We start from the raw sequence: 26105 nt of genomic DNA on the forward strand, positions 1-26105 counted from the left end.
ACTGAAGAAGATTGTTGCAAAATTTTGAGAAACAGATTAGCTTTAGTGACATGTTATAAAAGTACATGTAGTGATCCCTGCTTTTCTTATGTGGACCAAGGTGGACATTTAATGCCTTTAATAGGAAAATCCCAACCGAAGGCCATCATAAGTTCATGTTGTAGGGAATCCCCTCAACTTTGTCCAATACAGTAGTTGTTCTTTGTTTTTACAGAGCTTTTAAAAGTTAAGAGCTGTCTATGTTCCAAGTGGTGGAATTAGTTGTGTTTTCTGGCAACAGTAGTGGCATTTTTCATCTTGTAGTGTGCGTAGAGTAATGGTTGAGTTCTAAAGACTTTTGGAGGTTAGAGAAGGGGGCTGTAATGGTTAGCCAAAGGAATTACTAGTAAGATGGACATGGTGAATCACCAGTTCAAATATAGCCCAAGAGGATAAACAAATCAGCCACTGTCTCATGGCTTTTTTCAGCTTGTGGTTGAAAAAGGTGGTCTCCTAGCTTCCAGTACTCAGCATAATTGATACTAGCCTGATGCTACTAGCACTCAGAACTTCTGCCAGGGTTTCATTATTTTGGAGATGAAACTGTTAATTCAGAGGCCCCTTGCTCAATAGGTGTGTGAGTCACTGCAAGGAGAATCCTCTCTTGCACGAGTCTATGCTGGACCTGTTCTGTAAGGAGCTTAATTATCCCTTCTGGTGTTTTGACAGTACAGTGGATGATATGCCTAAGTAAAAGGGATAGAACATCACTTAGACCTTATGTCTGAGGGCATGATGGGAAATCATGTTTGTTTGTATGTGTATGTTTCCATGACAGAAGTTGAGAACTTGTGGCAAATGTTCTAGAGGACTTGTGTTTAATAGCCTCCTGTGCTATTAACAGGGAGGGCAACAACAACAAATGGTCTTAGAGGAGCCTTGAGGATTTTACAAGCCTGTTAAGGGGCTACATTAGGAATATACAGCACTTTGTTACTGGAAGGCAGAGTCTGAAGCATTAGAGATTTCTTTTCTTGCATGTTTAAACACACAGGAGGCTAAACACGGTAGATCACGCAGAGCAGGTTTTTTGCTTGAGGAAGGTGTTGATTGTATGTAGGCCTTGGGTTTTTTCCTTTTGGCAGCATTTTACATTGTTTTAATTGTCCTCTCTCAAGTGGCTTTTGTTTCTAAAACTGTTGGGCAAGAAGCAGTTTCTGTTTGTTTTGGTTTGGTTTTTTCAAAATAAGAATGGAATTGTTTCATTATAGACTGCACTAGGACTGACTTGTTCTGAGTCCACAGTCTTATCAGTTTTGAAAATCCAATATTGTTTTCAAAGTTCTACTCAAGCCAGAAGCTATGTCTTATGCCTCTTCTGTAGTAGCTCAGTTATCTATCCTTAGAGTCACAGAATGGGTTAGACTGGCAGGGACCTCTGTCCTTGCAAGCACATAATTAAGAAATATTTAAGGAGCGTGAAGTAGGTGCTTTAATAGGTGTACCACTCAGATGAGCTGGCAGGTGTTAGATTGCCTCCCTAACTTTGAGCTGATGGGCACAGATTTGCTGTGCTCATTTTCTGTAAAACCAGGAACTGAGTATTCCTTTCTCAGTGTTCAGCTCTAATCTGTAGTTAGTGGTTTGTTTCTGTAGCTACAAGAATCTGCAGGGCTTCCTGCTGTACTCACATGCCTCTCCAACCTAATCTCAGACTCTCCTTCAAGCCTCCCTCTGTTTTCCAGACACCTTTCTAGTCTGACAACTCTCTATTTGCTTCTGTTTCTTAATTTCCTGGCACACAGCATCCTCAGACTTGGAGAAACTTGCATAGTAGTACAGGCTCTGGTGTCAGTTAGCATGAGATGCTGCTGAGCATTCAGAGACCAGATCTGAGCCACTGCCAAGAGGTTAGCAGACCGCGTAGACTCCAAGGGACATGAAGCTGTGAGCCCGTTAGCATGGAGCAGCCGTGGCTTAACAGCAGTAGCGTACGATCTCATCCCATATACATTTAGCATGAAATAGATGCATGAGCAAGCACCCATTTTAGATGGGAGGCAAATTTATTTGTGCTTTGTAGGTTCTATAGGCCTATGCTATTACACTGAAGCAGATAACATACAATCTAGCATATAAAAACCACGTAATACCTTTTTGCGGATCTTAAATTATTTGTTGAACTCTGTTAAGCCCGTTTATCTGAATTTCTGAGAGAGAGATCAGGCTAAAATCTTGTTATAATCAGATGTGTATATATGCGAACGAGTCATACAGCTTGATAATTTCTTCTTGAAGGACATTAAAACCCCGACAGCTGTGTGTACAGAAGATGAGGAAGGGAGAGTTATTATGCGTTGATTGGGATATCTTGGAATTGCAGTGCTCCGCAAACAATAGCTAATTGTTACAATAGAAGTTTTATGGCTGCTATTCATACTGAATGATAGTAAAAAAAAGTGCACAAATGCTCTGTTGCCACAATCTGAAGCTGTAGCTTTACTTCCTCGGTGCAGGATCTGACACACATTGGAGCTTTCTTGGGCAGGGAGCAAGGCTGTGGCAGTATCATAGGAACACATGATCTGTAGTGGAGGGGTGGACAGTGTTGTTTCAACCAGTAGCTGGATCTGCTGTCTGCCTGACATGCCTCTCCCGCAGCCTTTCAGTCTGTGTTCTTGCTGGTGTACTACCTGGTCAGTTCTGATTCCGTCCCAAGTATTTGGTGTGGTATTAGGTGTTTCATGGCTCTAAGAGTATATTTGGGCAGCCTTGGTTTTAAGGTGCTGTATACGTGGCATTGGAACAATGGTGAGAGAACTGTAAGGGGCGAGCCAGCCTTTCTGTGCACATGGCTCTTCCAGTGCATCCCATTCAGTGAGTTCTCTTCATCAGCTGCCTCATGTACTGCACCTTACAGGTCCTGTGTGCAGGGGTGCACAAAAATGCCTTGAAGTCTAAAATGTTTCCTGGGTGCTCAGAGTGGTGTTGTCTGAAATAATGCATGCTGGCAATGTGTAGTATGGACAACAGAGTTTAATGCAGTTGTATGTGGCAAAAAGTGCTGTATAAAAAAAAAAATCTTGACTGCTGCTTTAACTTTTTGTTTTGTTTTTAAGAGAATACACAGAATTCTTTGAATGCATGCACGTTTTCAGTTCAATTAATTTTTTTTATAGCTGTGTCATAAACTCCAGGAAAAAAATTTAATATGGAAATCCTTCTAGATGTGTTAGTTTTTATCTTGGGCAAGAGAACTGCTATTGGACAATTTTGAAATGTTGGACCCTAGCAGCTTACTGAATTTGACACTGCTGTTTTTACCATCAACCGCAATTAATTGTTTTGAGACAAGAATGCTGCTATGTAGCAGTTTGGAAAAGACTTTTTTTTTTTTTTTCCCCTTTTCCTTCCTTGCACAGTGTATCCCTTTTGTATTCCTAAAGTTCATCTTAATGAAAGAGCCTGTGGCTTTTGAAGACAGAGGGTTATTTTCAGTAAGTTTCTCTGTGATAACTGAAAGCTTTCCTTTTCTGCTTTTCTTCCCAACAGCAATAACTTAAGTAAACTATAAATGCAATTAGTGGAGTTTCAGGTCTTTGGAGAACTTCCTTTTTTTTAGGTTTGTTTTTTGTTTGGTTTTTTTTTTTTTTTTTCTGTTGGAAATAGCACTGATTGGGAAGAAAAATGTTAAAAGCTTAAAATTCTCAGAATTATTACAATTGTGCTGAATTAGCCTTTTACAAGGAAGGGAAAGTAAGTTCTTCAAGCAAGAAGGTTCTTCTGATATACAGCTTTCACAAGCAGAATCCATAATTAAAAATATTTAATTTTCCTCCTTCTTTTTCCCTTCCTTCAGTTCTTAGGCACCTTTCTATGGAGAGCCTTTGACCCTGGAATGGAGAAAACCAGACAGGCATCACTTAGGTCTCCTCTTCTAAATCTTTATGCTGTAGCAAAAGTTGTAGGTGTACATTGCCTTCCAGATGGCAACTGCACACTCTTGAGAGTTTTAAAAAGCCCTGAAACACCATTCCTTCCCTGCTCCTTTCTCCCCCCTGTGTCTTGTAACACTTGCTAATCCCTACTGGTGTTATTCCACCAATGTGATTCATATTGTTTGAATAACTTCAGTTTTACTCATGTGACACTGCAAATATTTAACTCGGCTTTGGTGATCACAGTAGGCTAGCCTGTCAACCCTAGAGAACTTAATGTCTTTAAAACTGTAGTTCCTATTATCAGTCATTCTGCAAATATTCCGTAAGGCAAAGGAATTGTTCACAGTTTAGGTATTACCTATTTACCAGCTCAGGTTTACTTCTGGGTAAGATGGCTGTGGTGGTTGTCCCTCAAAAAAGAGAATAGGTGCAGTGCTAACTTGATTAGCCTGAGCTTGGAGACAACTGAAGAGAAGATGAAAGTTGTGTTAAAGGTGGCACCAAGAAGAAAATTAAAAGAAATGAAGGGACTCTCAATGTCATCCTATTGGAAAATGTTACTCATCTGCTGGATACTGCTGTGCAATTTCTAGGGGGAAAAAAAAAAGTAGACAATTATTAGGGAAGCCCTTTACTTCATGTAGGATTAAAGGCTTACGCATTACCTAATGTATACAGTCAAGCCATACTGATTAGAGGCTTCCACATCAGTTTGTGTTCCTTCACATCTTGTGCTTTTCATAAGCTACTCTTGCTTATTGAAATCTTCCTTAGGCACTTTATATAGTCTTTCTGACTGTAGTATTGAAAAAGAAAAACTCAAGAGGAGGAACAAAAAAAGCAGAGGGGTAGGGAAACTCTAGAGATGTTTTGGTCCTTTGCCTCTCCTCAGATTTGGTCCCTAATGCTGGTCCAATTTGGTCTCATTTGCATACATAGAGCATCTTCCTTGAGTATATTAGAGGTCTCATGCAGTATGTCAAGTTACTTTATGGTCTTGTGGAACTGGCAACTGCTGTGACTTTCTGGAGGAATGAAGTGAGCAACTGGGCAAACTTTCTCTTGGATGGTTTTGTTGACAGCTCTGAGAATGTACCTGTTAATTCTAAATTCTTTACACAGAATAGTGTAAAAAAAGATGGAATTTACTTTGAAGTAACTTTAAGAAAAGATTAATATGCTATGATGACAAAGAATATCTTTCAGACAACTTTCAGCAGCCTCCCGGCTCTAGGATGTTACAGAAGGACCGCTGTTTAAACTTTGTAAGAACTCTAAGTATGTATAAAATTCTGCAGATTAAATTGATCCTTATAATCTCTCAGCCAATGAATAGCATGACCTGTGGATTAATACTGTAATAAATCTCTACTTGCATGCTTTATTCTTTTTGTCCTTAGTTCAGATATTATTTTTTTTGTAGCACTCGTTAGAGCTACAGTTCATTTTATATACTTCCCTGAGAATAAGAAGCAGAGGAGTTCTTTCAGTGTGCTGTACTGGTGCCAGTGGTGGAAAATGTAATGTGTAGAGGCAATCTGGGCTTTTTCAGGTATAAAACCCAAGTACCAAAAGAGTTTAGTCTTACTCAAAGTACATCAGAGAATGTCCTCTGTTAAACTAGGGTTACTTTGTACCCCTACTGGTATGGACTTGGGTATTAGAACTGAATATATTTAATTCCAGGAAAATATGCTTTGATGACAAGGATGTTTATGTGGTATAAAACTAGAGTACCTGTTGCTATTATTTGCTTGCCCCTTTTGCTGCTTTCGTTGTAGGACTGGAGGTCCAGCCAGCACACGTCTGTGTTATTTCCTCTGTTAATTTGGTTGTTTGGGTTCGTTAGCTTTTTTCTTACAGGAGTCATTAAGAATCAGGCCTTGTATATACTTGCTTCGGGGTCAAGAGAAAACCATTCGTCTGGACCCCAGGGATTTGACCTCTAGAGAAGAGTAATGGTAACCTTGTCAGATGCAGCAGTAGTTGCACTCCCCCTTAATGACTGAGGACTGTGTGAGAAGTTCACTGTAGGACCTGAGGAGAGGAGTAAGGGTCATGGCAGCAGAAGTAGGGTTTAAAACAGAGTGGGAAATAACTCGAGTGTTAGGAAGACTAGGCTAGTCTCCAATGGAAAAAGGTGAGAAATCGTTCCATTTCATTGTAACTGTTTTTTTCCAGCACTAAAATAAAATGAATGCATCACATAAGATGTCTGTTAGGACTGTTCACTACCTGCATAGTGCTTTATCTTTCTGTTCTTGAGAAAAAGCACTTATGTCACCACAGAAAAATTGTTGCAAGCTTGTAGATGCTTTGAAATATCTAGTTAATTCTATCCTTTTTAAAAATACATAGAACTGTGAAGTTTTTACCTTGGGGAATAGACTTAAGGTGAACCTGCAAAATGCAAAAATCTCTTTTACTGTGTGTCTGCTTACTGGCACCTGTGAATATCGGCTTAATCTTTTTGGGTTAAAAAAACCCAACCAACTGAACATGTACAGAAAGACAAGTCTATTGCCTGCACTTCATTGTGCATGAATACCAGGCCTAAGTTAGGAAGAACTGAAAGTATCACCTTTGTCGCATATCATGCTGAAAGGGAACAGACGTAGGTCATAGGGACTTTTCTTAGACCCAAAAATTTAGGAAGCTTCTGTTTATTTTCCAAGATGAATGTGTTTTTATAACACAGCAAATGAAGTCTCTAGCAGTATCTTTTTGAAATTTTAAAGATTCTGAATATTTAAAGTGATAAGCCTTGGGATGTGCCTCAGATTTCTTGTATCAAAGTACATTTTTAGCTTTTGCTTAAATTATTGTGATATTAAAAAAAGAGAAATATAAATTTGAATATTAGGTACTTGTATGTGTGTATGTATCTGAAATAAGTTATTTTAATAGCTTTGTCCAGGACCACATGTAGACCTTGTGCTTTTTCTCGTTACTGTGTAGCTTGCAAAATGATTCCTAGTACATCTTTGATCATTTTGAAATACAGTTATTTTTTTTTGATAAACTTGTTTCAGTCCAGACACTTCCCTTCACCTCTTGATTGTTCATAACAATTTTAAAAATACTTGTCAACACTTGAGCCATATTTGGTCTTAGTTTTGCACTCTTCACAGCATATGGAATATGAGTTTCAGTTTTTCCTGTAACAGTTCACTTAGGTTCTCAGTTTAATTTATAAAATGACTGAATGTACTCTCAGCAAATGTAGATTGATGCTTGATGACCAGCTCTACCTCATCCTTTCTGTGTGCTATACAAGGCATCACATTGTTTCATCTTCAACGCAGTGTCCTTCTTTCTCATGGATTCATTGTGTTTAGAGGAGTACAGCTTGTCTGTCTTCAACTTGAGAGATACACATATGAAAGACTTAATATATCTCACGCTTCCCAGCTTGCAGAATTGAAGAGACCCATCCCTCTGCCATGATCCTTGTCAAGAAGCATGGGTAGCTTTAGGAGCAACCACGCTCTGATGCAGTATTAGCTGGAGAGTGCTAAACTAACCAACTGTATTGGTTTGGGGAGAGGTGTGTCAGCCCTAACTATATTTTTTTGAAAGGGTGCATGATAAAAGAAAAAAAAAATCCCATTTCCAGTAATGGTTCAGTCTAGATTATCAACTTTAGGAAGACTGAGTGCGGGTTAGGAGGATGTGAGCACCATCATCCTGTTTTGTCAGCTAAAGTTGTCTCATTTTTGTTGAAACAATGCTGTAGGCACCTGTATGGAGCCTAGATGACTGGTTATTCCAACAGCTGAAAAGTTGCAGACTCTGGTACCCATCACTGTACCTTGTACTTGAGATTTGAGTTAGGCTGATTAAAGGTAGAAGTAAACCTGATTCATCTGTATGCACCAGAGGATGCAAAATTAAATCTAAACGTGGTACATGTAATAAGTAAATTAGACTGTTCAAAGTAGAGTTTAAAAAGCTTGTAGAAAAGGGAGGGTAGTGGTGTTTGCAAAATGTCACGCTGTTTAAACCTTATGCTATAACTTTAAGGCTTCATGAATTATTTTGTAACACAAAAAAAGCAGTGTGTCTAAGACAGTGAAGTTATTTCACAGAAGTTAAGACAAAGTACATATTCTTTACTTTGTTTATATTATTTTCCTTGGGAACCAAATATTTCTGTGAATTAGTTAGAAGGAAAAAAGACTTGAGTCCCAAACACAGCTTGATGTGCTGCACATACCAAAAAGTCCATTTAAAATCACACAAGGGGGCCTGGCTTTCAATGACAGGAGGCAGGAAATTTAGTGTTCTGGTTGAAATTCCATCTCCAGTTCATACTCTTGCAGCCTGACGTTGTGGCATATGTGGTGTGCTTGACCCTTTAGTTCTTGCTCCAGCAAAAATGATACAGGCCTCCACAGGAGTTTCAGCTAAGTCTGTCTGATTTGTAGCTTTGCAATTTTGAATACTTAAATATCAAAAGCCAGGTTCTTGGAAAGCATGTAAAGAACCTTATTTAAGTTAGGTGATCTTTCCTTTTTTTTTTTTTTCCTACATCTGATGGCTATCTACTTTTTCACAAATGAAAGCTAACCATCTTGTCTGATTACAGTGGTCAAGGACCTAGGGTTTCCAGAAAAACACTAAACAGAGGAATTTTTTTAACTTAGTTTTTGGGTTGGTTATACCATGTTACCCCACAGAATGCAAAAGCCCCTGAAGTATAGCTTCAGTTCGATAGGAAGGTAAATGCTGCTGTACCTGGTCGCAACACTTGTTCTGAGGACAGGAAGAAGCTTTAATTACTGAATTTGTGTGTGTTTTCCTATGGCTGTATGCCTGATACGGTTTGACCAATTCCCCCAAAATGCATCTCTCAGAGTGATTTCCTATCATGTACATGTGCAGAATTAGAATAAGAAGTAAGAGAGGCTGAAGTGGGTCCTTGCTTTACAGAAAGGTGGAATTCTCAAAAAAGCTGCAGTAAAAAGCTCAGTTCTGGGAAACAGCTGACAAAAATGTTGGCTTATGGAAGATACAAGATGGCCTTACAGGCACGCTCTCAGGAGGGAAGGGCTGGCAGATCAGTTAAAGGAAAAACCTACTCTGGGTTGGTGGTGACCAGGTAAATTAAACACATAGGGGACAACTCTACAGAGAAAGTCTCTCCTTTTACCAAAAGCAGACAAGCAATGAAAGTTGTGTAAGCACTGCATTGTGCTGAAGGCACAGGGAAACTGCTAGATGCATTTGCAATATGTGGTTAGGCGAGAAGAGAAGGGTAGGTTCTCACAGAGAAGAAAGGTCAGATGTAAAAAGTACTGTAATCAGAGACACTAAAGAAATCCTCATGTAAAGACAGAAGCCAAGACTTTGCAAATATGAGTCTAACTTCAGGCACACAGTCTATATTTATGCATGCAGGTGCTAGATGATGAGCAACCAGTTATTTCAGTGAGAACTTCGGGATGTGCAAGCTTTTGGATTCTAGTCTTTTTCTTAAATGCCTATGTATGAGCTTAAGAGCTCATGGTTAAACCTCCTTTTCTCCCACTTGCTTGCTTCCTTGCTTGCTTTCAATCTTACAATCTTTCTTATAGCTACACAGGCTATATGTTGAATTTAATTCTTTTTTCCCCCCTCTTGTAGGAGGATGATTGACTTGTTTCATCACTTCAGAGCCTGTAATAGTGCACAAGGAACCTTTTTTATTTATTATTTTAACTGATATGCATCTAAATATGTTGTGTTCTGAGGAAGGCTTACTAAATATCTTGCTGGTGGTAACCTCTTCCTCCTTCTTAGAATGTCTCAAGGATAGAAGAAAGATAAGAGGCAGTTAAATGTTGAACTGCAAATAGCAAGCTCCATTGTCTCATTCCTTCTCTCCCTTCTGTGCATGTGTGTGGCACATACATGCAGTTGGGGGGGGTGTGTGTGTGTGTGTTGTGTGGGTTTTTTTGGTGGGGAGGGATTTTGGGTATCAGTGTTTTGACGCTCACTGTAAGCCTACTGGACCATCTGCCATTGTCTCAAGTGAAAAAGACAAACATTCTTGAACTGCAACCCCTGCAATTCTTTTATTGTTGCTTTCTGACATCCTGGAAATACGTCTAGGTTAGTAAGAGTGAGAACATGCAAGCTTCTCAACTATTATAGTGTGAGGGGGAGAGGGGGGAGGAGAACAAAAATACTGCCTTGAGCACTAGATTTTCCTGTAACTTGTGTGTTGAAGAGCTGCAGTCCAAATAGATACTGTGATAATGGCCCTTTAAGTTTTTGTCTGGGATTTTTGTCTTGTATTTTCCATTCAGATTGTTTGTAGTGCTTTCTAGACACACACATGCAGACCCCGTCACCCTGGACCCCAGGAAACATACTCTTGAATTAACAAGTGTTTTGCAGTTTCGCTTCCTCATTTCACTTTACTTATCAGCCATCCAAAACATTCAGAAACTGAGCTGTACAAGAAAATTCCTTTAATGTTTGCTTTTGCACACCACTATTAATAGGGATCTTGGTGCATTCTGTACTTGCCAGTAAAGTGTTTGAGCACCCTCAAATATAAATGGACGTTGTGGCACAGCTGGAGTGTTGAGGCTTGGAAAAGCACTCTGAAATAGCTCAAACCCAGTAATCCTTCTGCAGAATTTAAACAAAAATACTACTGTGGGAGGTATTTGAATGCTATAACTTTGGCGCTCAGTAGATCCTTGTAGCTGTTTTACAGACTTCAAAAAATGAAGCAAACAGGTTAGTTATCTGGAATACTGCAGGTATATAATCTGTAGGCCACTACTGCTGGTGTCTTTGTGGGGAAGGCAGAACTGAGCGTATAGTATGTTCAAAATGCTGTCATTGTGGATGGAGCCTTCTGCTCTTAACAGAAGTGTTATTATAGAGATGCTGTTTCTCTTGCCTGTGTCAGCAACAAGGTACATTCTCTTCTGTGCCTCTGTGCTAATTTATGCCATTGCTAGCCTGCCATATCCCAGATTAACTGCACTGAAACTAGGCTCTACTTAGAATCCCAATGGTTGTGACTTCAGATTATAAGTACAGTTTTTTTGTTAGGCCTTGCTTGGTTTCTTTTTTTTTTCCCCCTACTAATATAATTACAGGAAAAATGGTTATCAAGGTCAGTTTGTATAGATATACTGGGAGTGTTTTCCGGTTCCAACAAAATAAGCTTATTTCCTGAAGTATTTCAAACCCTTCATACATATGGGTTGCAATAGTGCATTGTTGCTATGCGCCTGCAGTTGAAGCCTTACTTACAGTAATCTGTTTTGAGCAGCAGGCAAGCAAGTGAACATTAAATTCTGATTGAATGGAATGACAGGAAAGGGATAAATTCAGTATGCTGACCATAAGAGCTGTTGGATGTAGAGAATTAAAGGAAGACAACTCTTGCCATATTCTTTTCCATACCAGCACTTAAATGTTTGGAATGCAACAAATGGTTTTCATTACAGCTCCTTCCTGAGTTAGTACATGTTAATTCTTGTTTGCCCTTATAAAATAAGCCATGCCTGTACATGCCTTTATAGGAGGAGGAGCCAGTGAATCGATCAGTGCTACAACTGAGTGCGGAAGAAGAAACAGAGGTAGATTTGTTGTGTTTCTTGGCTTTTGGTCCTGAGATCTGATGAGTAACCAGGCCATGGCAATTGCATGAGGAAGCTTGCCCTCTCCTCTATGAATAGCTGACAGTTTTTAAAGCAAGATTATTTCAATCCTGTAATGGTTAATGCTTTTAAAGAAAAGATATAATTTTTTATTAAAGAACTGAATTGTTTGTATTAGTTGAAAAGCAGAAGAGAAATTGACTTTAGGTTATAGACTTTTTTCCCCTTTGGTTTTCAGCAAGGAAGGAGCAGGAAACAAAAGTGGCCTTTAGAGGAAGACTTTTGGCTTTTCTTCTGTCCTTGCAACCAGGCTGTTTTTCCTAGCCAATTGAGCCCTTCTGGTCTTTCATGAAAAAGTTTGAGTTTTGTTCTGAAATGTGCTTGCTTCACCTGCATATTCTGACTCTTTCACTACTTGTGGTTTGCTCCCTGGCAACATGAGTTCATCTGCTGTCCAAAAATATACTCGTACAGCCCAAATTAAACATACAGCTTGTTCTGGTTTAATGTTTAATTTATTTTGTATGGTGCAATCAATGTGTTAGGTGTTTAATGGAAATGGAAGGTTACTGCTCAGTGGTACTTGGGTGAGATAGGTTTGGGGTTTTTTAAACTGTTTTGTTGTTGTTTTGTGTGGTTTTTTTTTTTTTACCAAGTGGAAGTCTGTGAACTAACTTCAATATTATCTCACAGTCAGTCTCAGTGTAACAACTTGTAGTATATCTCATATTGTAGCTCTGAACATACTGATACTGTCTTTCTTTTCCAGTTCTGCATAGTTGAAGCTAGTGAAAACAGTTGGGGGAAAGGAGGAAATTTCCAGTCCTCCCACTGTAGCTAATTATGTCAGTTGTGGCAGAAGGGTACATCGGCTTGTTGTGTTGCAGCCAGAATCCTTCAAAGTAGTCACTTAGAGCTGAGTGTGACAGATGACTGTTAAACATACAAGAACTGAAGACTCGGTTGTGTCCTTGAAATGGGTAGTTTAAAACTTTTTTTTTCTTCTCCAGAAAGCTCAGTGAAAACTGTTTTTTATTAAGCATAAGACTTACCTTCTTACTTCCAGCATTAGAAATGACACAAATAGTCAAGCTCTCTTTTGACACCGCTTCAACGCATTTGTCACCGACATCTGCAATGTTATTGTTTTATTTTCCAGGTCTCCCTTTAGAATCCAGCTATGTAGTCTGGCTTTTGCTCTGACATGTCTCTCAATTCTCCACGCTGAAGGTGCTACAGCCACAGTTCTAGTTTCTCTTTCCTCCTGCTTCTCTGCCTGCTTTCTTCATTGGCTTCTCTAGTATATTAATTCACTGCTACCTCAGTGTTTGTCTTGTAGTGTTCTGGGTCCCCAGAGTTCTTATTTTTTACTTACCTCATTTGGTCTGTCAACGTAAATGCACTTTCCACACCTACTTTTCTTAACCACCTAATGCATTGCCTTTGGCAACATTTGGGCTACTGTACAGGGGTGTCTTGTGGTTATTTGCTGCTTTTTAAATGGCAAGCAGTGACATTTAAAGCTGAGTAAATAGCAGGCCAACTTTTTGCTGTTTTTCCTGTGCAGTATCTGGTGGCTTCTTTATATTAGACCTACATATTGAAACAGCATTGGTTTTCAAATTAGCATTGAAAACTTTGCAATTCCCTTCAGTCTTCCCCGTCAGACTTGGCAATATTTGGAGTCTTTTTGGTTTTGAGCAGTAACTGCTGGAATCATGTGAATCTGATGCACCTTTTCTTTAAAAGTTTCTAGTTCTCATATTAGTACGTTCAAACCTTTATTTTGAATTTTGAAGGCTAAAATCTGACAGCTGAAGTTCAGTATTAGTCTCTTGAAACGAAGCATGTAATGCTATGTGTAAGTAGCATTATACGCTGAATTTAATTCCATTCCTCATTTCATATGCTTGAGTCTGATAATGTGACTGCAAATGTCTTGCAAGGAAGCAGTCCTATTATCCTCTTAAGTTAAAATAGCATGTCTCCCTATGCCCTGACTGTTGTGTGGGAAAGGGTTATACACTGCTGCTTTTGCATTTCATAGCATTAAGCTATAACATCAGAAGGCTCCTCAATGCTCTTTGATCCAGAAAGCACCTACGCTTGGCTGAGCTTCTGGGTAACTTGTCCTTCAAAGAAGCTACTACCCTCTTTCTTCATAAGGTTCATGAGGGGTGTGAAAAACACAGTTTTGCTGACCTTTTGCTCTAGCAGCAAAAGCACGAGCTCTTACCATGGATAAATTTGTAGGAAAAGAATATTTTTGTGAGCTAAAATGATCTTTTAAACCAGTGTTGAATTTGCTCTGTTAAGTTGTAGTAGATGCAAACATAACTGACCTAAAGTAGTTACTTTTAGACTCTGGCAACCAAATAAACTGATTGTTGGTGTCCTGTTACATGACAAAAAGCTAGCAGTAGGAATAGCGGGTAGCTGTTTCACTGCAACCTGATGATACAGAGTTTGAAAAGGTCTGAACACTGCTCCATTTAGCTGTGAGGTCTCTTTATGAAATGTAGTGTCCTTTTGCTTTCCTTGTCATAGCCTGATCAGATCTCTGCTCCAGTTGCTTGTACACTTACGCAATGGCTGTTGTTGTTGTAGTAGAATAATGCTTTAAGACAATGTGTGTGCTGTAGCTTTACTGTACCAGCACTGAAATCTTTTGGGGACAAAATAAAATCCAGTATTCTCTTTGGGATAGTTGCGCTTACTATCCTTTAGAATATTCTTACCACACAGAGTTGGTTTGTGCTAGCAAGAGACCAAGAACAGGTATTTTTCTTTCAGTTGCATTGGCAATTAGGAAATAATGTACATAATTTTCTGTCTGTTCCAAAAAGGCATTGTTGAAGGGCTCTGAAAAAAATAGGCCATCAGGCTGGCTGTTGGCGTTATCAGCCTGAATGACCAGAAGAATTGGATTAGTTATGTGATGCTGAGGGAGCACTGAAGTCTGTGTGGTGCTTGCCTTAGGGACAATTCAGGACTCTGCATGCAAAATATTACCTGCTGGCCAGCTAAAATCTGAGATCCACAGGAGTCTTAAAGGTGTCTATGGGAAAGTCTTAGTTCAGTTGTTCACTTGATGATTATTAGCCTGCTGTGCTTCATAGAAGTACACTAGAAATTCAGGCCAAACCCAGAACTTACATCTCTAATAAATGAGGTCTGAGCACTTGCCAGGTGGCAGTTTCAGATAGGAGGCCTAATGGGTTTTGTATATGTGCTGGAGCCAGGTTTGATTCTTGCTCTTGCAGCTCATGCATGTTGTGTCCTATGCATGTGTCAGGTTCACCCAGCCCATGCTAGAATCCAGTCCTGGCAATTAAGATGGGTGAATAACCCTGCAAACCAATTTGACTGGAAGGGTGCTGGAAGAATAGATACATTAGATACACTTAACTAATATGGCAGCAATAGATCAAATCAGTAGGCTATTTTATTGAAAAAGAAAGCATGAGCATGCTCAAAACAGTAGCTGGCTATTGTCATATTTCAGTAGGTATGTCAATACTGTTATGGGTTGCGTGTTTTATTTTATTAGCATTTCTGGAGCAATTACTGTCATGGTATGGCACAGTTTAACCTTAACCAAAATAAAAAGGCAGGCCAGTGATTCCCTTCCCCTTTGCATTCTCTTGCCAATGAATTCAAGTATGGTAGTGCTATATGGACGGTCTGTTGGTGCCCAGTCAGAAAGGTGAAATGGTCTGAGATAATTGTTAAGTGTCACTTTATAATTGGGTTATTGAGCTAGATGCTTTAGTGTCTTCTGTTCCAGATTGGTCAATACTGTTCTGGTTTGAACATAACTGGATGAGAAGTGCTGCTCGCACTGTTCCAAGGAGGCTGGGAATATATATATGTAGTTAATGTAGAAATCTTATTCAGCATTTTTTACTTAAGCATACTAGCAACTTGTGATTTAAAAAAAAAAAAAAAAAATTGATATTGAGCAATTTTTTTCCCCCTTGAGTGCTCTTATAAGGTCATCTAGCTCCCATAGGGGTTCAAATAAAAGCAACGAGAAAGAAAGATCAAAGTTGGAAAAGCTCAAAGCAGCATTGTTTCCAACATTAAGTCAGGTTGGCTGCAGCTCTGTCTAGTTGAGTCTTGAAAATCTCCAAGGATGGAGATTGCATAGCCTCTGAGTGACCTGTTCCAGAGCTGCTCTGCCCTCCTGACACACGAACTCTTAGCACAAGGGATAGGTTGTTTGGGATCTCTGGCTTGCACCAGCCTGCAATTTCTAGTTTCCAGTGCAGTCATCTGATCAACTCCTTTCTCCTCCAACTGCAGTGCCTGGGCTATAGCAGTCCTAAACATTTGATTTTTATCATTGGTTTAAGTCTTGTTTGCCTTGATTTTTTGGAGAGGGGCCAGCAGGCATTTCATTTTGCAAAATGATATGCACTAAGCACAAATTTCTGAGTAATTAAATTATCTTGACTTCAGCACAAAAGAGAATAGTTTGATAGAAAATTTTACTACTTAAGAACAGAACAGTGCATTTTAAAATGTCTGTCAGATTGCTTTCTAAGAGTTCAAGAGCTTTCCTTGCCTAATTGTAAAATACACTTTTTGCCAGTTTGATCTAGAAATAGTCAATACAAGGAAGCTTTCTGTTTCTTGTTTTGAAATCCTTTCCTGTATATCATTGCACTCTTTCTCCTGCTGTTAGTCTAATGCAAAAGATATAAAACAGCATCTTGAAGCAGTCGTAAGAACATGAAATTGCTAAATATTGGAGCATTTCCTAGACCCAGGCACCTTTTGTGGGATTGCCTGCTTTGATATGAGAAGGTAGTTGATACCAGATCTAAAATCTGGCCCAGATTGGAGCTAATTGTCAATCATTCTTTGAAGAACATTGAGTGCAAAGAAGTAACTCTTGTACTTACCCTTTGCCTTGATTGTTGCTCAAGGACAAAAGGTGGAGGCATAGCACTGTGATCAGGCCAAAGGTTCGTATTTAAAAGGAGAAAAGCAAATGATAAGGGCGAGGATGTTTAGTGTCTGCTGCGTCCATGTGCTGCAAGTGTACTGCCCAGCTTGTCCAGCAGTCCACGGAGCTTCTGTGAGAGAAAGGGGTCACATCCTGGACTGCCAGTGAAATGGGCTGAGATGAACCCAGTTCCCAAGGGATGCGCAGTAGCTGAGGGGAGCAGCGGAGCCCCACGCTGCTTTGTGGTGCCCCCTCCTGGTAAGCTTTGTAGCCATTAAAATTGTTCTGTGCATCTTCTGCCCAAACAATTTAGCCTCGTTAAACTGGTGTATCTGCTGAAAAAAAGTTTTCAAAATTAACTGATGAGCTCAGAAAAAGACAGGGCCTGACTGTAAGGAAGAAGCTGTTTTCTGTAGATCATCCAGGAGGTGAGCCATGACTCCCAGACTTACTAGTAGAATCTGGCTTTTGTGTGCCCTTTCCTTGCTATAGCATAGTCTGAGGAGAGCAGTCACATCCACACTGCGTGGTGCGTGGTTCATGTTTGCCTTGTGCCCTAGGCTTCCAGACACAAAGAAGCCCAACAAAACACAAGCAAGTTCAAAGTTTCTGAAATAACAAGAGCTGAAATTAGAATTTTCATTTTAACATGATAATGGTGGCACATGTTTTGTCTGGGTGAATGACGCAGGGAAGTACAAAGCCTCTTGAGAGAGAGTTGGAGAGCTGTCTGGCACAGAGGAGCAAAGTTGGTGCAGCCTGCCACAGTGTTACATGCTTGGACCAAGCTTGGGAGCAAATTATTCAGTCTGCTTCCCTTGGATTTTCTTGAGAGAAGTCACTGCATTGCTGCCAGGTTTTCCTTCCGGAGTGAGCTAGTCTTTTTACTTTGTCCGCTGGTGAGGAGACTGGGGCTGGGAGTGAAACAAGAAACTGCTCAAACACGGCAAGGTTGCTCTTGTGGTGTAGAGGGTCTATACATAAAGCATAAGCCCAGCGTTGCTGTAATGATTACTTGAGAAGCAGTGGAGCCTCCATGTCTTAACCCTGGGTTATATTACTTAGCATCATTTGGGTGCTGCTTTGTTTCACTGTCTCTTGTAGCATTTATTCTTATCCTTAATGTAGGTTCCTTTTCATGAGGGCTACCATTTGATGAGGTTGATGTAGTACTGAACATAGTGGGAATCAGATTGCTGATTAGGACTTGTAGATACAGCAGTGAAAAAGTGTAACTTACAGCATCATGTTGTAATATTTTTCTTTGCTGCTGCTTCAGTTTAGGGAATTGATATCTGGGAACTTGATCAGGCTCCATGACCTACACTTGGATAGTTAGCCCTCTCTTTGTTGACTTATTCTGCCAGAGAGCCACGTCTTCATCCTTTTTGCCCATATTTTCCTCACACTGAAATGAGAGGGTGATATTATATTGTAGGTGTTTCTGAAGGGTCTGTTTAAATACCAATATTTAAATACCATAGACAATACAAAGGTGGCTATTGTGTGCGTCTTTAACATAAATGCACTGGTACGCATGGTGAAGAAAGACGTTTTCAGCCTCTCTTGATCTGCAAGCTTTGTGCCTGCCTAGCCCTTAAGAAAAAAAAAAAGTTTTTAATGTGTAGCTGAGCTGAGGACACATGTGTAATGATGAATTTTACATTCCTGACAATATATGAAGTTAAATAATTATAAATGTTGCTTTGTTTTTTCAGTACATCAACTGTGGTAACCTGGAACAGCTATTAGACAGTAACCAGCATCTGCCCTGGACAGTGAGGGTGAAACTGGCATATGACATTGCTATGGGAATCAGTTATCTTCATTATAAAGGCATTTTCCACCGAGACCTTACATCCAAGGTACTGTTTATAAAATGAAGGGTACTTTTTAATGAAGGTACTATAACTGGTCATTTGGTTCTTCCTCCTCCTTCCAGCAGAGCACTGCAACTATATAAAGTGTGATCTAAGACATTTTGAGAATCAAATTTAAATACAGTTTATGGGATTAAAACTTTCTTCAAAACATGTTGATAGTTTTTATGGGAACTGGAGAAATAACTATCCTGAAGGAAGGTCATTCCTTAAATGAGTTCAGATTAGGATTTCTCAGAAAATTGCTGCAGAGTTTTTAGTTCTGAATTATGGTTCAGTAAAGTATTTAAATCCCTGGATAATTAAGCATAACAATCTAACATTTGGAACAGGTCAATGATACAAAGAACCCCAACTGAGGAGGTTATTACAAATGCACTTTAAAATTTCCTTGTTTTGTTTCCCCATGTATTTCACAAATCATCTTCAGTAGGAAGAGTGACCATTCATTACTAATTCAACATTAAGTATTGTCCCCAATTCTGGTTTATATTTCTTTCATTTCTACAGTCAGTAAGATCAAACTAGTTTACCTAAAATTTTCAAATTTCACAATTTCCTCCAGAAAGATATTTCAGAGGCAGGCTTTTCAGTGAACATAGATTTGTTTGAACTGCTTTGGTGACAACTTGTACGAACGTAGTTGGCTGAAGTAGCTGGCTAATTCAAGCTCAGCTAGAAATATTGACATAGGAGCACTAAGCTCTGTGAACACATTGCCCCAGTATTCACACTGGGTCTTGCCATCCATTGCAGCCTGTGCTGAGGGCTTTTCTGTCCTGTCTGCCCTGTTGTCTGGAGCTAATGAGCTCGTTTAAGCTCACTGGAGACTTGCAACATGAAAAGTACTCCAAAACTGTTCTTGGGAAGACTTCATAATGTCACTTCAATCAAAAGCATCCAGAAAATGTTATCTTAGCCTAAAAGGAACTATTTTTTAAGATTAGAAATGGCTTTTAAAAATAAAAACGCAGTATAGTGTGTTTGCAAATGTGAGTGACTACTAGGCCTCCATCCAGTTTTAGGGTTTTTTTTAAAGCTGCGTCAGTGCAGCGTTAAACAGATGAAGGATGTGCATTTAGCCAAGGGGGAAACAAAAATAGTTCAACTGGTAGGTGAAAGAAGTATTTCAGTAAAATCATAAAATACTTCCTTGGGTGTCTTTTCAAGTGAAAGGTGCTGAATTCTACAAGGAAGAATATAAAATTTATGAAAAATGCCCAGACATGGAGTCATGTCACTTTGACATGATACACTTGGAAAGCTCCATTTCAGTCACCTTGGAGCGTGCAGATAAGAGGTGCATAAAAATAACTGAAAAGATAACTTGGTGTTCCCCCTATATTTTATTTTTTTTTAAATTCAAGATGTATTTTAGTACATTTAAGAGTGGGGAAGTAGAGTTACTGCAAGGAACCAAAGTAACTAAGGAGAACTCTGTGCCTGCAACATTAATCATAAACATGTACTGTGATGGCTAGTCATATGAAAATCCATTTCCTGGGACCTCTGTGAATGCCTTTGTTCAAAGCTTTACATAATTGTATGTCATTCTCCAGAGCTGCCCTACTAATGCTTCAATGTTATCTATTGTTGAATGTCAATTGTTTAGAAAATGCGCCTGCTGGGAGGAGTGCATGATTTCACTGCAATAGCAAACTCATCAGTAGCCACAGGAAGTAGTAAGGGTTATTTAAAAAAACCCAACCAAACAACAACAAACACCAAACCAAACCCTAAGAATTTACTAGCAGTTATGCTATATTTGGATGGTTCTTAGCACCAAAGGTATATCATCTCTGTGGATCACATTGGAAGCTGTCAGGATAAAAGTTTAAGTCATCAGCTATATTCTATATTTTCCAGTTTCTTGGGTTTGTTGGGTTGGGGTTTTTTGTTTGTTTTTTTTAACTTAATTTTTTAAATTTTTTGAGGTGATGTGTGTATTTGCCTGTTTGGGAAGGGAAGTAGATGAAACACCTGGCCTTAAATGCCTGGGTACTTGTGAATTTTATTAGTGTATTATTGTATTGATGAAATATAGTTTAAAATTAAATCTGTTGGGCAAGTTACTTTCCTTTTGGGCAAATGTTTGCCCTGCTGTCTGGCTAGGTTTTAAACAGGTTGCTTTGTTCCAAAGCAAAAAAATTAAGATAATAACCATAACAAAACTTGAAATTTTCAACTCTGAGTGTGGCTTTTGGCTTCTGTTTGAGGAGATGCCTTGTATTTTATTGGGTTTGTACTGGTGGTGGGATGAGTTGTCTTCATTCTTACTAATAAATAGTCAATGTGTGAGCAAGCTGAAGGAAGATGTGATGGGCTCTTTCCTTGGCAGAGAACTTGTGATCTGGACTGGAGAAGGGTAGATTCAGTGCCATTCTATATTGTCCTTCTTTCTTCAGTAAACTTCAGTTATCGATGTGATGGCTTTATTAATCAAATGAAGGCAAAGACAAGGATTTAGACATCTGCAAAGGTCAGAACAGACATGCAGTTTGCTGGGAAGGGAGGGAAGTATTTTTCTAGAAAACTTTCTGGCCTTGACTGAACTAGGAGTAGAATGAAACTGAGATTTTCTGTGCAGGAATGTCTCCTTGCTTTGCCTATTACACAACAGCCCACTGCAAATTATGCCTCTAATATGAATTTTACTATAAAAATTACTTAGACCCATACTGCTGCCCTTCTTTTTCTGTTTCTGGCAAACCTCTAATTCCTGCAACTTCCTGGAGCAGGTGGTGTGAATACATAAAGTTTATTCTGTCACTTATGGCAGCAGAGCTGTCTTGCTCCGACAGCAACATTAGATGTGTCTATGTACTAGATGCATAAAAACTTAAAGAAGGAAAAGTTCCTGTCCCCTGCCAATCTAAGACTGAAAAATAAGTGGGCTTGATGATTAGTATACAGCAGGGTGATCTCTCTTCCTAATTGTATCGTGTGGAGAGTAGCAGAACAGCATTGATACTGCTGAAAGCCAGAGGGAAGAACAGTGGAGAAGAGTAGATGTAGGTCATCATAGTCGATGTGGCAGCCCAAAGGGGATGTCAGCGCTGACATCCCACTGGTGCCCTTCCCGCTGCCCTTCTGTCAAAGACAGAGGCAGTGCTTGTTAGAAGAGAGTGTGCTGCCCAGACAGCCAGTACCTACCCATGCTGTGAGCACCTCAGTCCTTGGGCTTTGGGCTCGGGCTGCTGTAGCCGATCAGGCTGATCTGCCCTGATCAACAGCAACAGCCGAATGGGAATCTGTCAGAAGGTAAGAGTAGCCAGATTGGCTGTTTCCAGCCTGCAGATAGTAGCTGTGTGGGCAGGGTGACTTGTACGTTTTGTAAGCCAATAAACGTGGTGTCCTCACTTCTGACTTCTTGTAAAGAGATTTACACAGAGATTAAGCCATAGATTGGTTGTGACTACCAGCCTCATTGGCTTGTTCCCTGTCCGCTATCTGTATCACTGCAAGCCCTGTGAATTGTTTTTTTTTATTTGGGGCTTGCTGTAATGTGCACAAGGAGGATTTGCATCCTGGAATCATGAGGATTTTCTTTGGCTTTCAGTGTTTCTCAAGGAGGTCTGGTATATGAATTTTAACTCTGATAGTCATAGAAGATGCAGTCATTAAAACAGAAATCATAATGTGAAGCATTGGAAGTGTTTCAGTAGGAGCTAGTGGATTGTGATAAAGTTTTTCTTAATCTGACTTGGTTTTGCAACTTTCTTTCTGTTGTTACCTACATTAAAATAACAGTGTATGGGAAGGCACAGGGAAAAAGTGTCCACCCTGCAAAAAGAATATAGCAAAATCCTTTTGTACTTCGCTCCTCAAAACAAAGATCTTACTACTACACAGAGAGTTCCTTCAACATGTTGTTTATGCTATATTTGCATTGCATTCAAACCCTGCTCTGGAAGCACTGTTCATTTCCTTGGCAGCTTACATCAGTGACTGCCCTAACATCAGTGAATTTATTCTTACAGTATCTCTGAGATGAGGGAGATGAATAAACTCAGCCTTATCAGAACAGATTAAAAGCAAGAATATTCGTGAATATTTGGTTTGTGTTTTAAGACTTTGTTTGGAGTATTTGGCATTTTACACGTTTAAGTTAAAGGCAATATGCTCACTGACCTCAGGGGCAGTTAGAAGCATTACAGCACTTATAAAATTGTCGGGTTTGACCCCTGGAGGCAGAGAAAACAAAGATTAGCATGAATCTCTGAAAGATTTTGTTAAATTAGCTTCCTTGTCACAGAATCTTCCTGTGATGCTGAGGAAGGCCAGAATCCAGATCCTGGGGCAATGTTACCAAATATTTAATCACAAGACAGAAGATCTTCATTTTCAGCCCAGCCTGCCTTTTTCATCTCCTCCCAGCCTTTCTCTCACTCTACTGTTTCTGTGGCAAGAGTGGCCAGAGTCCTGAAAATAGTGGTCCAAGTGTTTTATGTACAGCCCCAATTCACTGTCAGTGTGAATCCATTGCATGCACTAAAAATGGTGGGTGCCAGGTGGAAAACTGTCTGATCATGTAATTAAAGACTTTACCTTAATGTGTGTAAGGGGAAGAATGAATGTTCTCACAGGAAGTTTTCCATCCCATCGTTTGTGCAATATTAACTTTTGATTAGTGTATGTTGTGTGCAACTTTCTACCAATTTAAAACAAAAAAAAAAAGGAAAAAACCCAATGGCATTATACACATCATTTGTGGGGTTAGAAGCTTGACGTTCATGGCAGAGGTGTCTGCTGCCTTAGTTAATACAGTATAGAATCACAGAATGGTTTGGGTTGGAAGGGACCTTAAAGATCATCTAGTTCCAACCCCCCTGCCATGGGCAGGGACACCCTCCACTAGACCAGGTTGCCCAAAGCCCCATCCAGCCTGGCCTTGAACACTTCCAGGGATGGGACATCCACAGCTTCTCTGGGCAACCTGTGCCAGTGCCTCACCACCCTCACAGTAAAGAATTTCTTTCTAACATCTAATCTAAATTGACCCTCCTTCAGCTGAAACCCATTACCCCTTGTCCTGTCACTACACTCCCTGATAAACAGTCCCTCACCATCTTTCCTGTAGGCCCCCTTTAGGTACTGACAGGTTGCAATTAGATCTCCCTGGAGCCTTCTCTTCTCCAGGCTGAACAATCTCAACTCTCTCAGCGTGTCCTCATAGGAGGACATGTAACTAATACGTGAATACTAATACATTATTTTTAATCAGTATTTATTGCTACTGTTAATTAGTATTACCATTACACATTGCCTAGTTTTGCTATGGAGCAGGAATAGACAGAACAGTAAGAGAGACTCCTTGGCATCTAGGAGTCTGTGCATTTTTCCAAGACCGATCGCATCTACTCTGTGACTATCCAAACCTTTCTGCTAGCGTACAATGCCAGCCTCTCATCAGGCTTTTCCTTCTTGTTTAAAGGCTTTTTCTCTTTGCTCCCAGTTCCTGCCCCCCCCCCCCCCCCCCCCAACCTTATTGTTCAATCTCCTTGTCTGGCTGACTACAGTTACCCTCTTTCTATTGCTCCTGCTTGATGCTATCCAAGCTATCTTTCTGCATTCTGGTCTTTAGTATGTTTAGCCATTTCTAGCTCTCCCTCTGTTCTGCTGTTCCAGGTTAGCTTTGTTCCCCCTGCTCCCCTGTTTTCTATTCCTGCATTTCTTATGTCCTCCTCGTAGTCCTTGATTTCCCCATCCTCTTCCCATCTCAAGAACCTAGCTCAGGACCCTGGTCTTGGTCCCTGCCAGCCCCTAGCTTGGACTCCTGCTCTGTCTTGTCACCTTATTCACTCTTTCAGATTCCCCACACAGCTGATGTCCTGTCTCAGTCTACTTTTTGCAGAGGTGGCAAAAGGTCTTGTCATGTTTCAAGTTGAGAACATGCCAAATCTGGGTATGATATAGTAGGATAATATTTTTGAGGATTTTTTATTTTCATTATTTCAAAATTTGCTTGCAACACATATTCTAAGTTTGGTCTCCCAAGCAGCTGAGCTGTCTTTGCTGAACACCTCCCCAGAAACCCACTAGCAAAGCTCTTGATTAAAAACAAACAGGCAAACCCCCAAACAAATGCCTTTTAGTTTTGCAGAATTATGTACAATTGCAAGCAGTGTCTTATAATCAGTAGTAGGTTGTGAGCAGTTTTAGGGAACATCATGAGCTCTATTGATGATAAAATCTATGAAGAAATTCTAATCTCTAGGCCTATATATACACATATATATGTGTGTACATTCCTGCCAACATATGCTTTCACTTCACAGTAAATGTGTAATGGCTCACCCCTCTTTCATTGAGAGAGGAGTAGTCCGAGTTACTCCAGGACAGAATTATGCATGTAAGCAATTACTGTGGATTATCTGATGTAACATAAATTCTCACTGCCTTTGGGCTTGAAAGTGACATACCCTAACTTCCTACCTTGTATGCTGTTTGCTTGTTTAACACAAAATAAAACAAAATAAAACCGAAGCAATGAACAGAATCTTTGTCTGATGAGTCTCATACTTGCTGCTGCTGTTGTAAGGTTCCCTTTGTACTAGAGTAAGCTCTTGCCTGGATATTTTGCACTGCAGGGGAGGGCTTGCACTGAAAAAATTAGCTGTTACAGATTATTATTTCTAAGGATAGTCACAATGCTAAACTTTTACTGGTACTTTGGGATCCAAAGGGAGCCTGTCCCTTAAACATTTAGTTTCAAAAGTGTATCTAGTATTGTAAACTTCCTGTTGTATGTTTAATTGTCAATTAGGGGATAGCACTTTAAAAACAGCTGATGCATTTCAATTGGCCTTTAAGTATTTTAATTCAGTAACAGTTACCAGAGGGTTGCAAATGACACTGCAGTAGCATTCCTGTATTTTCTGGAGTGCAATAAAATCTCAGAGGAGTTTAGCTTGTATGTCATATTGTAAAATAAAACGATGGGGTTTCTTCATTTAAGCAACTTATTTTTAACTCTGAAACTCTTGAGTCTATTTTCGTTTTTGTTTATGTAAAAGAGAGAGTAGAATATTGCATTTGTCTTAGTAGGATTATGCTGTGCAAAGCAGATGTTAAGCTCCTGTAACACACAAAGGGGTCTTTATGTTCTTTCACATCTGTCTCGGCATAAACAGCTCTGTTAACTCTTTAGGGCTCATGTACAGAGCTCCTTGCTTCTATTAAGAGACTGCCTCAGGAAGGACTGATGGGGTCCCCATTTCAGGGGGAAAAAAAATCTTGAGAACCCAACTGAAGACAAATACTGCCCTCTTTGACCATATGAGCTGCCAAAGGAAAGAACATCCCTGACTGTAGAGGTCTAAAAAGAAAGCTTGGGATGGTCATCATGTTTTACTGCCTTGCAGTTTATACAAATAGCGCAATAGTAAGTTGAGAGCGATTTCTTAAAGCCTGTGTTGTAAAGCTGCTTGGCATTTCATCTCGTAGGCAGTTCTTGAGAGGCTCTTTGCACTAGAGAGGGGTTTGAACTGGGGGGTGTGTGTGTGTGCCAAAATCTATTAATGAATCTTCCTTCGTACCAAATTGATACATATTTTTCTTTTTTGTAGAAACTGAGAAGTATCACTTTGCAGTAGAAACAGTGCAGTATGCTCCACTGTACTTTTCCTGCTAAGATACCACCTCTAGCTTACAATTAAAAGCTTTCTTTAACCTTTTAGTCTATAATGAAGCTTTGTGTCTTTTTGATCCTGATTTATCTTGGGAGTAGAATGTGAATGCTTAGAAATGT

General features: G+C 39.7%; 1 protein-coding gene across 1 annotated transcript in view; it reads left to right on the top strand.

Moving 5' to 3' along the window:
• Nucleotides 1-26105, top strand: part of TESK2 (testis associated actin remodelling kinase 2) — an 84268-nt gene that overhangs the window by 39261 nt on the left and 18902 nt on the right. Inside the window, exon 5 of the mRNA XM_075759536.1 lies at nucleotides 18194-18340. Within this exon, the coding sequence (XP_075615651.1) occupies nucleotides 18194-18340 (147 nt within the window). The remainder of the gene's footprint in view (nucleotides 1-18193; nucleotides 18341-26105) is intronic.

Source organism: Balearica regulorum, chromosome 8 (assembly GCF_011004875.1).
Source record: "Balearica regulorum gibbericeps isolate bBalReg1 chromosome 8, bBalReg1.pri, whole genome shotgun sequence".
Lineage (NCBI taxonomy): Eukaryota > Metazoa > Chordata > Aves > Gruiformes > Gruidae > Balearica > Balearica regulorum.